At 39.0% G+C, this 14,582-nt stretch overlaps 1 protein-coding gene across 1 annotated transcript in view; it reads right to left on the minus strand.

Moving 5' to 3' along the window:
- Positions 1-8,620: 8,620 nt before the first annotated feature.
- LOC129723523 (tubby-related protein 4) overlaps positions 8,621-14,582 on the minus strand; it is a 92,359-nt gene continuing 86,397 nt past the window's right edge. Inside the window, exons 13-14 of the mRNA XM_055677796.1 lie at positions 10,629-10,823; positions 8,621-10,553 (exon numbers count right to left, since the gene is read on the minus strand). Of these exons, the coding sequence (XP_055533771.1) occupies positions 10,437-10,553; positions 10,629-10,823 (312 nt within the window). The 3' untranslated portion in view covers positions 8,621-10,436. The remainder of the gene's footprint in view (positions 10,554-10,628; positions 10,824-14,582) is intronic.

Genomic DNA, 14,582 nt, shown 5'->3' on the forward strand with positions numbered 1-14,582 from the left:
TCGTAAAATATTATATAGAATAGCGTCAAAATAATTAAAAAAGGATTATTACCATATGAGAAAAAAATCAAAATGCAATCGCTATTGTCAGCGAATAGTTGTTGCAGCAAATTCGATAGATTACAAGAAAAAAATAAATAAAAATTTTCAAGTGGTGGAATTTGAGATCAAAATTATTTTGTTTATGTTTCTAGACAATCTGATTCTCTTGAAATCGGTCTATTTAGTCAAGTTAGACTGGAAATTGTTTTGATATATCGAACAAATCAGATTTTGAACTGCTTATAAAAATAGCTTCAGGATATTACTATTTATATCCATCGTTTATATTTCAACGTCAACGTTTATTTTGTTTCATTCGTTGATATTTCTGCGATTATTCGTGGTAAGTACACTTGAACCAATTTAATCACGCCAATAACAATTTCTTTACCTATTTCGTATAGCTTAGGCAATTTAAAAAAAACTAAACGATTGATTCGGGACTACGAAGGGGCTGATTCATTCATTTATAAATATTCATTTATAAATTAAAGAATATTAAGAATATTTATTCATTTATAAATATTCTTGATTTTGTCATCACGCACATTTTGGCCATAGCCTACCCAGCAAACAATTTTGTTGATTTACAGCTTAATAAGCTATTATTCAGTGGATTTCGGCTGAACTATACACACTCAATCAGATAATAAAAGTTCGGTGATTATTATTACAATTTCAATCGATAAGTTTAAGAAAATACAGAGTTTGTAAAATTGATATAACTTTACATATTTTCTGTATTCAGTAAATAATTTCATTGAATACTGCTACACTTTCTGCTGACTGTTCGGTAAATTAAACTTTTACCGAATATTGGTAAAAAACTACCGGACCAACTAGAGCTGTCAAATTTTCTCTATCCGTTGTTCTCCTTCTGGTTGTTAATTCACATTCTCGGTTCCGTTTGAACATTGAAGTTCCTGCCAAAAAAAAATGGAGGACGTTTTCCAACAACTTCAGCAAAAACAATTTTTTTCGTAAGTATGTGATTATAAAATTTATAAATATTTTAGGCATCAAACCATGACATTATTTGCTTCTACTTCCGAGCATCTGTTGCTTGCTAAATAAATAGTTTACACCGCCATGTTAATAGACACATCCGGAAGATCCTCGGCTTTGAAACTATGAGCACAGCTGGCATGAAGTTCATGCACAGTCCACAGCAGTAAAAAACGTTTGATTGATTTTCACTCGTACAAATTCGGTGCGGCGAACGTCGATTTTTGTGTTTTCAATAGTTAAAATTTTTAATAATATTTGAATAAAAATATTAATATAAATTTACGTTACATCATATTTCTGGTTTTCTTAAATAATTAAAAGTGAACAAATAACAAATATCACAGATCTTTCGGTACTGTTATACACAACTTACAGATTTGATCGGTGGTTTTGGCAACTAGCTGCATTCGCCGTTTTCACAAATTAGGTCGGTAATATTGACAGAAAGCAACAACAATTTGATTACTGATCGATCGGTAGTGGTTTATATTACCGAACGTTTTACCGAGCGCTCAGCTGTTTAAAAGTCGGTGAAAAAAAAACGAATTCGGTGATTAAATGTAAGTGTGCAATCAGCACTCTGCAATTCACTGGTACCATAGGTGGAACAACACGCATGTTGTATTAGGAGTATATTCTCGTAGACTCAATTGCCTGATTTCGATTGCGACAGATCAACCGATCGTTGCAATAACTCGTATGCGAATTTGACAGGAGGGGTTACCGAGAGACCATTTTCACGTTCCTTATCATAACTCCATTCTAGAGGTCTCGCGCGGATCTAGCATGCTCCTAGTCAGCTAGATCGTGTCTTATGGTCTGTTGCTATGCGATCTTATATTTTCTCTCGCTTCTAAGCGACACTAAATTATTCAATTGTAAAAATATCACTTACGGAGCGATACTGATATTTAGTAAAAACTTCGCCGAGCTCGATCAGCTGTTGGGAAGTTTGCCGAGATAAATCAAGTGTATACGAAATAGGCTGAGAAATCAGTAAATCATATTCTACATCCGATGAAATTTGATTAAATATGCAGATTAGTAGAGAGCAGTGGTGGGCACCATTCCGCTAATTCGCTAATTAGCGACGCTAAAATTCAGTTAGCGATTTAGCGATTTCGCTAATTTTTGAGCTGGTTACCGAAACTGTTAGCGTCGCTAAAATTTTGGCCTTCGAAACGCTAATCGCTAATTCGCTAAATTTTGTGGAGAAGCGACAATAGAAATATTTAGAAAAACTGTGAATTGCTGATGGCGTACGTAAATTGCTTCGAAAGATGAACATACTTTACTGTGAATGTTACTTTTGTCAGTTTTTTTACCCTAGAATGGAGTTCCAGTTATCGAACAAGCCACAGGAGCATTTTGAAGAACAAGCACAAGGTCTAGATTGAATATTTGGCACACCAAGAACTTTGATGAATTGCAATGCGCTTTAAATTATGAGAACTTTGGTTCTATTTTTTCGATTCAAATAATAATTGAATTTTCATGAAAACATTCCTAAGAGTATCTATTTTCAATGCAAGCTAAATAACTTTTGTTATTCTTGTTTTTACAAAATCAAATATAAATACCGTTTCGTGAACCTCTTACTGTAAATAGCTTTAAAAAGTAATTGTTTTCGTTTGTTTAACCAAAACAGATCAAAGTGGTCCAAATCTTACAAAACACGAGCAATAAATATAGCGATACGACTTTTTACATATTAAAAAGTTAGCGATTAGCGAAAGTTCCGCTAATGTGGGTTTAGCGTTTAGCGATTGTCGAGCTAAATTTTCCGGTTAGCGACTTAGCGATTAGCGTCGCTAAATTTTCGGTTAGCGGTGTCCACCACTGATAGAGAGATTTGCGATTACGAAGCTGGAAAAGATTTTGAAGGCTGCTCACACTCACGTGAACTCTCGTATAGATTATCTAGTCAGCCTATAGGATAGAGAGAAGACGTAGAACTCACCGTTATGGTAACTGTCACACCAAAACGGCGGGTTACCCCGCCAAAATAAGCTTCGCGATGTTATTTTGCGTGACTTTTTCAATATTATATGTTTGGGGACCCAAACACATCTCACGTAACAGGAATGAAACCGTATGACAGTAAAGCGTATATCAAACATGTTTAAATTTGATATGTGTTAGAGTCACATTCCGATTCGGAACTTGACCTTCTGTTTACTATACACAGACTTCGCAGCCAACCGTTAAGTGTACAGGACAATTGCGGGGTTAGCGCTACGATCTTACTAACACTAACAGTCTCTCCCGAGTCAAGACTCGAACCTACGATGAATGACTTGTTAGGCCAGCATCGTACCTCGAGAGCTGGGATTCGAAAAACATTCACAATTCTTTTTTTAAATTGTACTTGCATACAAGTTGTTCCGTAAACTAGCAAGTCCCTTTTTTCATCGCAACTTGATTGCAATACTTTGCGTCAAAACTTTCGAAACTTTAAAGGCCTTCCAGCCGTTTTGGTGTGAGCTTAATGGAAGTGAGTGTCATGGCGTCTTTCTTTTCTATAGGCTTTCTAAGATTATCAGAGTATGCGTGTTGACAAAAGCAAAAATATTTTTTTTCCTTTACTCTCTTATGCGATAAACCAAACAAATATCAGCAGCTTCGTAGTCCCGAATTATATTTCTTCAAGCATACTTAATAAGCTGATTACAATCTATGTATAGAGTTGAAAAAAAACTAGTAATTTGGAAAGTTATACCACATACATAAGACATACGTAACACTCAGGAAGAAATCTTCCAAAAAAGTTGGTACAAAATAAACTAGTCGAATGGTACCACACTCGGAATAAAATCACTGTTTGAGTTGTTTTTAAAGGCAGTGTACCTGCGCAGCCCTGCGTTTGTCTCGTTCCTACTCGAAAAATGCTGCATTGATTTTGTGAACAACTTTTTTGATAGTTCCTTATGGGATTTTCTTTAGGGCTCGATAAAGCCGAGAAAAAGAAAATTCACTTTGTTCATTATTTATCGAACAGTTGGACAGGACGAGGTACGGAGTACTATGGGGCAACGTGTACCAGAAAAAACGCCCTTCTCAGGGCCACCAACACGTTCATGAGGCAATGTTGAAGTTTTCTTGCCTTGCAAATGCTGAAATTTGCAGGTTTACCACAGAGAACAGACGTTCATCTTATTTTTAAAAGATGTGTAAAAACTTGCAACCGTCGTTCCACCGTGAGTGGTAATGCTCCCGCTATGTTAGTCAGCCTATAGGATAGAGAGAAGACGTAGAACTCACCGTTATGGTAACTGTCACACCAAAACGGCGGGTTACCCCGCCAAAACAAGCTTCGCGATGTTATTTTGCGTGACTTTTTCAATATTATATGTTTAGGGACCCAAACACATCTCACGTAACAGGAATGAAACCGTATGACAGTAAAGCGTATATCAAACATGTTTAAATTTGATATGTGTTAGAGTCACATCCCGATTCGGAACTTGACCTTCTGTTTACTATACACAGACTTCGCAGCCAACCGTTAAGTGTACAGGACAATTGCGGGGCTAGCGCTACGATCTTACTAACACTAACAGTCTCTCCCGAGTCAAGACTCGAACCTCCGATGAATGACTTGTTAGGCCAGCATCGTACCTCGAGAGCTGGGATTCGAAAAACATTAACAATTCTTTTTTTAAATTGTACTTGCATGCAAGTTGTTCCGTAAACTAGCAAGTCCCTTTTTTCATCGCTACTTGATTGCAATACTTTGCGTCAAAACTTTCGAAACTTTAAAGGCCTTCCAGCCGTTTTGGTGTGAGCTTAATGGAAGTGAGTGTCATGGCGTCTCTCTTTTCTATAGGCTGACTACGCTATGTGGGGCTCGCGTCATTGACAAACCAAGCATTAATATCGATAAAATATCGATACGGCAATATTCATGCAGTGCAACTGGGGCACCACGAGACAGATGTCGTTAGTGTATTAACGTATTTTGATTTAAATATTTACACACGATTTCTATGTGGTTTTACGTTTGATACACATGATGAAAAATCTTAACTACTTCAATCACATAATTGTAGAGCTCCAAAAGGTGCTATTATATTTCACAACAATTTCACAACGTTTTCTCTAGTAGAATTGCCTGTCATTTCCCATAATTATGCAGCTAACGAAAACTCCATAACAGCCGCCAGATAGACAGGTACTTAAGTATCAACACGCCCAGCGCAATCAGCCAGAAATTGAAATCCGGCTTTTCTTTCTTCGTCACGATCAGCAACCAACGTCCGTGTGGTATCGGTACAGTCATGGAATGAATTATATATAAAACACAAAGCGCGCATTCCTAGTCAACTAGGTATATTCTGTCGACCTTGTTAGGGAAAGAAGCATTGAGTGATCAATCAGAGGTCGATATTTGCGTTTCGACGTGGCTTGACAATTTTCAATAGTAAAATAGTTCGAACAGTTAGATTAGATGATTTTCCATTCGATTGCTGCAAAAATGACGGAAATCAGTTGGAAACTGACTGAGTTTGAAACGTTTGAAAGTGGACAATTTTCGTGATGCTCTCGTTGTTTTCGGTTTTTGAAATTGGTTCCCTGTATAGAAATTGGACCCCTGCACAATGGTCGGAAAATTGAAATTTCCGGCCAAAATTCATTTTTTGTACCAAATTGTTGGTTTTCCACTGCAGATGATTATGACATATAAGAAAAGTTTTGTACTGACAAGGGGCTGTCTATAAACCACGTAACTGAGGCAAATGTCTTGTGTTTTCGAATAAACGTAAATAACTCGTTAGTGGAACGAGATAAACGATTACTGTTTTCAGTACTGTTTTCAGCAAAGATGCACATAATAGTAAAACGCTTCTTATGACTTTGATAGTTAGTTCGCGATTTGTCCGCAGAGATGGCGCACGAATTTTATTTTTGATAGAAACATCCAAGAGATATGGTTTCTTCAGCAAAGCTATTCAATTCAAACAAAACTACTGAAGACGAAACGATTTACAAATTTCGATTGTAAAAAACTGTTTTTAAACGATGCTTGATCAATTCAATGCAATCATTTGTAACATTTTCTGTTCTAGGTTGTTTGAACAAACTCACTAAATCGATCTTATTACCTTCCTCGTAAAACATTGCTCGCTTCTTCGTAAAACACTTGAATAAAACTTCAGAACTGTAAAGCACACATAAAACTTTGTTTTCTCCACATACACAAGCAATCAGGCCAACTCAAAGGTATGAACTAGAATCAGTCAGCCATAAAAGACAAATTAGACCGCATGATTCAAGAGCATAACAATATGTGTGATCTTGCGGGTTTACGCGTGGGAGTAGATGTGAGATTGACGGTTAACTCAATGGAATTTTGTGTATGAAAAACCTGACTGCAATGTTGGAAAGTTCGACCATGAGAACCTCCATTTGTGTATGCTGTATGCCGACACAGCTTCTACTTCGGCTGTAACTGACGAGTAAATGCTCAAATTCAAGCTCGAACCAATTTTTTAACTCTGACAGTGATATTTGTGTTTGGTGAGAGAAGTTTGCGTGTGGTGTTTCATGGCCGTGTTTTCATAAAACAAACACTGGGAATTATTTTTGGGATAATAATTAATTTTTTTATTCGGTTTAGTATGATTTCGTATGAATAATCGCTAGGTCTCTTAGCGATGTTGTAATGGGTTAACAAAATAAATTTCAGAACAAAACTTTGGGTTGATAAAAAAGACATCGTTTGAAAATAATAAAGATACACGCGAAAATCAATTTATTGCTAATATTAACCATTTTTTCCAAACAAAATGAAAAAAAAAATTCTTACTAAAGTGTGTACCACTGAATAATCATACTAATTTTAAGTTTTTCCAGTATATTTTTGAACCTAGTTGCTATGACATACGTTGATAAGTCTCCATAAAACTCCAAAAAATTACATTAAAAATTAAAAATTTTAAATTATCTTTTTCTACAAAAACGCAAATTTTACTCAAACTTTTAACATATGTTTTAAGCAACGTATATCCTAATAAACCAATTAATTTAATAATTTCACGTTTTTAGTGTGTTTTGAACCAAATTGCAATAATATACGAAAAACTTTGTTGATAAATCACCCAAAAATTCAAAAATTGCAAAAAAATGGAAAATTTTTTATCATCTTTTTCTACCAAAACGCAGATTTTCCGCAAACTTTTGACACATATTCTTGAAGGGCACAAGTAGGGCTCTCAGACACACTATCAGGTGCTGTGCTTACACGTGCTTAAATGTAATGTTTTTGATGGTCAAAAGTAGGAAAATTACGCATATTTTCAATGTGGCCGGCGACTGACTCTGTAGGGTTGAAATCCATTACCCATCCTGTTTAGGGAAACTAATTTAATAAGCTTTCAATAATATGTGAACATACCATGATAGCTTTAGTAGGTTTTTAAATGTTCCAATATATTCAGTAAAACTATTTTTCTCCGTTTCTGAAATAGGTAACCTCGAAGGCATTTTTCAACATGAACCGTTTTTTGTATCAAGATTTCATTCAAAAATTATGAAAATATAGATAAAATACTACAAAATCATGAGCTCGAAACATCCTGAATATGAAATTCGCATTTTGGTAATTTTGGCCACTCCTTAATATAGGGACCGTCTTATGTGCCCTGTACATGTTGCCGTAAGACGTAATTGTACGTCAGAAACAATTGTCTCGAATATTTTGGGAACTTTTATACTGAATCAAAGGTATATTACGAAATTCGCTAAAAAAATTTTTATCGGATCAGCGACTCGTCACTTCCTACTTTTCTCAGCACGGGCAATATTACAACATCGGTCGAATCGTCGGAATCAAAATCGGACGATTGTGCTGTGCCTACGAGAACCTACCAAGTATGCAGAAAATAGGAGGGGTTTTTCTATTGGGCAGCTGTTAAGTGATATATTTCTGTTTAAACGGCAGAAACATGTGTGCGAAATGTTTCAATTTAATGTACACTCAGGTCTTTTCAGGTTTATTTACGCCCTAAAATGTTTCAATTATGGTTGAATAGAATAGTCTAAAGGCCAAAATAATATTTCAAATGTTTATTATTCATATCAACAATTTGCCCAAAGCGGAAAACGTGATTGGGATAAGGTAAATATCTCGCAGGGGAACTGTGGATAAAATGCCCAGTCGGTGTAAAACACGCCGCTGCGATATTACACAAAGTAAACACTTTTTCGAGCCGAATTAGCCTAGAATACTTCTTGAATATTTTACACATTTTCAACTTTGGTTAGCTACTGCGTCTTACTTACCCAACTAAACTAATTCGTGTAATCCTGGTTTGTTCCAGGTTTGCCAGGATCCTCCCGTGATTAGAAAAATTGCTAATGGTCTGATTTTTAATCAAAACTTGAATTTCCGCCGAAATTTCCGTAGAAGATTTTTTTGGCTGTCAATGCTGCTATATAACTATTTGCAATGCGCCTCCATCGATTGTTGCCTCCTCGCAAAGCAAACGCTCTTAAGCGGTTGAGTTCCGGTGTGCTCTGGTGCGGGAAGGTTTATGTGATATTCATTACTGGCCAAACAACGAACGCCCCATTTCGGAACACTGACCTTTTATTTCGTGAGTGATGTGAACACACAGACTTCAGCTTAAGGATAACTATGAGTTTGTGGGAGTAGGTATGTTAGTTGGCGGCCGGATTTCCTGTTTTTGATCTCGAAAGCATGGTTTTGGAACTTGCGTCCGCGTATGTAGCATTGTTTTAATCCTTTTTTTTCTAGTATAATAGCTATATAAGTGCTGCGTATGGCCCTAAATAAATCTCATTGGTAAGTGAGTGGCTTGCTCGGCTTATCTTCATTCATTCAGCATAACGATAAACGCGCGTTGACAAAAAACAACAACTATTTACTCGCTTGAATTACCTACATATAAACGGTCGGGGCGGCGGCGGCTGCGGCAACTGGTACAAAAAGAACGTTCGTTCGCCGACCGGAAAAAAGCCTTTGGTATTATTGTTTCGTTTAAGTAAAAAATAAACAAATTGTGACTGTCTGCCTTACAGAAAATCCCGACAATATTGTCCGCCGGTTACTGGTTGTTAGAGCTGGTTTCGCTTTCGATTAAACACTAATAATGTTCGTTTCCATTTCGGCCTTCCGGACAATCACACAATCACTTGACCCGTCAGTTTTAAGTAAAAAACAGTACAAAAAGAATGACACAAATTTGATCGTCTTCAACGTCTATCAAAAAGAGAGCTTTGGCTGTATGTATATTATAGAGCGCATTGGCGTTCAGTTTTTTTTACACAAAAAATCCACTGACTGTTGGCTTTCCCCTAGTTAAAACGGACGTTAGCATTTTTTTCGCGCTAGTTTGGTGATTTTTGCTTGCATTTGCCTAAGGTTTCCAACGTTGGATGGATTTCATCATATGTGTGTGTGTCTGTGATTCTTGTTTCATTACCTTGAGTTACCTATTAACGTTAATTATTATTATTAACTGGCTAAAAACTTACGCTAAGTTAGCTATCATTTTTTTCTTTCCATTTCTGTTTGCGGGGTATCCTAAAATTAGCACAAAATTGTGTGTACAGAACCGTAACGAGTAACGTAAATAAAAAGGGAAAACGGGAACATGCTTAGTTTTACTACAGGAACGTTTGCGTGAAAAGTAATAAGTAAAAATGACTAGAAACAGTTAATATTGCGGGGAAATATAGAATTCGACTAGAAAAAATGTTTTCCAATTTAAAACGAGCTCGCAATGTGGATGCACTTCTAGTAAACAAAATTTACAATATTCGAGTATATTATAATAGCAGCATCTCTGGCTGATGCCTATTGCACAAGGAGTACGACTGTTTCTCGGCCGAAGACTCAACTAAGCCAAAGTGTCACATTCGGACTAATTTGGCGCATCGAACGTATATTTACAGTTTTACAAATTTCCACCATGCAGTAAATGATCACTACTGTTGCATAGGTGCGGTAACTTTTAGCTTTCTCTTCGTTAGGTCTACTCTGTTTGTAGTACATTTGAGCCTTTAGTGCTCTTCTCTACGACTATCGACTGACGATAGCCAACGATTGACGAGATAATATGTAGAAAGCTACGATGCATTTTCTTCGATCATGAATAATGGCAGGACGCAAAACTAGCGAGTTAAGCATGGCATTGAAAAACAATCAAGATACATGATTGAAACCGAACAAAATTTAGACTTGCTTTCAGCTGGGCACACAACGTTTAACATTTAAACACTTCTGCATCCGCGCGCTGCTGCTCGGCTGCAACGGTCATAGTAACAGAAACTCTGCATGTGATATGTCAATGATTTAATTAAGTTTCATTGGTTTTCCCCTCTCCCCGTGTCTATTTTACCTACTGCCGAGACAGCAACAAATTTCACTTCAATCGTTGCGTAACGTTTGCCAACGCCACCGCAAATGCCTGCAGCGCCGAAAAGGGATACTGGAAGTCGAGTGTGTACGCGTTTCCATCGATTCGACCAAACTGCATCACCTGTTCAAATTAAAAGAGAGCAATCTATGAGTGTGAACTTTGAAAAGTGTAGACATTCAAAAAAAAAAAACTCACCTGCTTTCCGCGAAACTCGATCTGAAAGTTCTTAGCTGACTCCTGCGTCACACGTCCCCCGAAATCCAGCTGGTAGACTTGACTGTTTTCGTTCCACATCGGAGCCTTGTTATGCATCACAAACTCCCGCCTGACCGGAGCCTGTGGCAGCGATGAGCTCGCAACGCCATTTGGTTCTATCTTGCCTCGTTTCAGCTGAAATAAGGTTGTGACTGTAATTGCAGCTTCCAGTGAAAACCGGGGAATCTCCGGTTTGGGTTAATACACACTTTCAGTTAATAAGCGCAGTATATTCCGTTTTCTACAATTGACTGGGATAGGTATTAGGTCTCCATACGACTCTATATGGGAAACCTAAAAATTCTGGCGCAAAAATACAGTTTTACCGATCGATCCGAACGATAAGGACGATAAGGACGCCTTTTACGCGTAGCTGGAGCTTGCAAACGATAGATGCCCAAAACATGACGTCAAAATCGTTATCGGAGATCCTAACGCTCAGGTAGGCCAGGAGGAGGAATTTCGACCGGTTATCGGGAAGTTCAGCGCTCACCGGCTAACGAATGAAAACGGTCTTCGACTAATTGACTTCGCCGCCTCCAAGAACATGGCCATACGTAGTACCTACTTCCAGCATACCCTCCCATATCCGTACACCTGGAGATCACCACAACAGACCGAATCACAAATCGATCACGCTTTAATTGATGGAAGACACTTCTCGGATATTATCGTCGTCCGAACCTACCGTGGCGCAAACGTCGATTCTGACCACTATCTACTGATAGTCAAAATGCGCCAAAGACTTTCGATTGTTAAAAACATCAGCTACCGTCGCCCGCCACGGTATGACCTGGAACGACTTAAATTTCCCGGAGTCGTTACTGAATACGTGCAAAGTCTTGAGGCAGCACTGCCGGAAGAGGGTGAACTCATCGCAGCCCCTCTAGCAGTCCTCTAGAGGGAGTAATGTAAAAGCAGCCATTAACAGCGCAGCGAAAGGTGCCATAGGGTTCGTCGAGAAGAATCGACGTAACGGCTGGTTCGACGAGGAGTGTCAGACGATTCTAGACGATAAGAATGCAGCGCGGGCGTTGATGCTGTAGCAAGGGACTCGTGAAAACGTGATGCGATATAAACTGAAGCGAAGACAGCAGGCCCACCTGTTCCGGGACAAGAAGCGCCGCCTGGAAGAGATGGAGTGTGAGGAAATGGAGCAGCTGTATCGTTCGCAAGAAACATGTAAGTTCTCCAAGAAACTGAATGCATCCCGCGCCGGCTTTGTGCCGCGAGGCGAACTGTGTCGGGATAAGGATGGAGGAATCTTGACGGATGAGGTGGGCTCGGATAGGTTGACTTCCTCTTTGCACCAGCTGATAGTCAGGATCTGGGATACAGAAAAACTACCGGAGGAATGGAAGGAGTGAGTAATATGCCCAATACACAAGAATGGCGACAAGTTGGAATATGAAAACTATCGAGCGAACACGATTCTCAACGCAGCCTACAAAGTGCTCTCCCAGATCGTCTTTCACCGTCTCTCGCCGCTAGCAGGGAGGTTTGTTGGAAGTTATCAAGCCGGTTTTGTGGCTGGGCGATCGACAATGGACCAAATCTTCACGCTGCGGCAGATCCTCCAAAAGTGTCGCGAATACCTTGTCCCTACGCACCACTTATTCATCGATTCCAAGGCCGCCTACGATACTATCGACCGTGTAGAGCTATGGAAAATCATGGACGAAAATGGTTTTCTTACGAAACTAACAAGACTGATCAAGGTCGTGATGGATGGTGTACAGTGCTGTGTGAAGATTCCGGGTGCGTTATCAAGCCCGTTTGAAACACGAAAGGGACTTCGACAAGGTGACGGTCTTTCCTGCCTCCTGTTCAACATTGCGCTTGAAGGTGTGATGAAACGTGCGGCCTTTAACATGCGGGGCACCATCTTCAATAAATCCAGCCAGTTCAGTTCATCTGCTTCGCTGACGACGTGAACCTTGTCGGAAGGACGTTTCAGGCGGTTGCTGAACAGTACACCAAACTGAAACGTGAAGCTGGATTGAAAGTGATTACGTCAAAGACCAAGTATCTGTTAGAAGGAGGAACCGAGCGCGATAGGGCTTGCATAGGCAGTAGCGTAATATTTGACGGAGACGAGTTCGAGGTGGTTGACGAATTTGTATACCTCGGATCTTTGGTAACGTCAGACAATAACTGCGAATCCGCAGACGTATTGTAGCTGGAAGTCGTGCCTACTACGGACTCCACAAGACTTTGAGGTCTGGTAAACTTCGCCCCCGTACCAAGTGCACCATGTACAAGACGCTTGTAAGACCAGTAGTTCTCTACGGACACGAGACATGGACAATGCTCGAGGAGAACTTGCAAGCACTGGCCGTTTTCGAGCGACGTGTGCTCAGGACTATTTTCGGCGGAGTGAGGCGGATGTGAGGATGGCGTATGGAGGCGAAGGATGAACCACGAGCTGGCGCAACTCTACGGCGAACCCAGTATCCAGAAAATCGCGAAAGCTGGAAGAGTACAATGGGCGGGAAATGTTGTAAGAATGCCGGCCAACAATCCCGCAAAAATGGTGTTCGTCTCGAATCCGGCCGGTACAAGACGTAGAGGTGCACAACGAGCTGGGTGGATAGACCAAGTGGAACAAGATCTTGGAAGTGTGGGACTCTCAAGAAACTGGAGACAAGCTGCTATTGACTGAGGACGTTGGCGTAACATTGTGACGCAGGTGAAATCCTGAGGGAAAAGATCTGGGACGACGCGGAGCGCTTGCAAAAGCTTCGCTGAGCACCATTTGGAAACCCGTGCAGTAGCCATTATTCAACGTCAGAATAGGCAGTGTGACTTTGCACTAGTATCCAAGTGAGGTTGCCGTAGAATTGATAATGGACTGGATGGTTTCCTTGTGTTTTGGTTCTGAAATTTCTGTCACGTTTGGATGTAGTGCTTCAAGGACAGCTTCGTGAAAAGTTGGCACAGGTTCTTCATTATTGATTAGAAAACAATATTGAATAGATATTGACAACATGCTTTACACACTTAAATGTCAATCGAGTCAGCTTCTTTTTGTATTAATATGAAAGGTCTTCTCCAAACAATCGCTTGTGTTGCCTTTAGCTTCGTAATTTCAGTACAAGCATAAATCTAATTAGCTTGCATAAAAAAGTGACAAACATAAACTTACCACTTATTTCAACCTCCTGAGGATATAATTCATTGGTAAAATCATCAAGTTTTAAGTCAGTATTACTACTGTAACTTGAACTTCTTTCTGAAATTGTGGAATGTTGTGTCACCCACACAAATGACTAACGTTTCTCATTTACGTGTTCAATCAGAGTAGACCATGTACATTTTCCTCATTTACTGGTAAAGTATACTTTTTTGACTAACGGGCAAAGAAGCATTCCGATAAGTTGCCTGATAGTGTTTTTTTATAGGGGGATTTGTTAGTAGCTTAAATATTTATGATAAATATTAGTAAATAATGAGTATGTGTGTCCAATCACAAATGGTGACTTCTCAACACTGTTAGTAATTTGTAATTTTAATTGTTAGGATTTGTTTGCTTTCGCAATTAGTTCTTATCATTCGTAGGGATTTGAACCTAATTGTCAAGAAAGGAAAGCAAACTTACAACTAACTTAAATGCTAACTTATTGGCTATAAAGAGAGCTTATCGTAGCAATTGAGGATTGCAACGATTTTTGTCGAAAATTGTTATTAATTTTATTTGACATAGCTTCTAATGGTTGAACACCAGTAAGTCTATGTAATTCGAGTGTTGCCTGATAGTGTTGAAATTCATTTATGTTGACTTCAAACCGATGCTGTAAATTCCGATAATTTCAACTTTTTTCTGCTTAACAAATGTTTCACTTTGTCTGCACAATCTGAGGCATTATATCAGGTCATGTTAGTGACAGTAATAAA

The sequence above is a fragment of the Wyeomyia smithii genome, chromosome 1 (assembly GCF_029784165.1).
Source record: "Wyeomyia smithii strain HCP4-BCI-WySm-NY-G18 chromosome 1, ASM2978416v1, whole genome shotgun sequence".
Lineage (NCBI taxonomy): Eukaryota > Metazoa > Arthropoda > Insecta > Diptera > Culicidae > Wyeomyia > Wyeomyia smithii.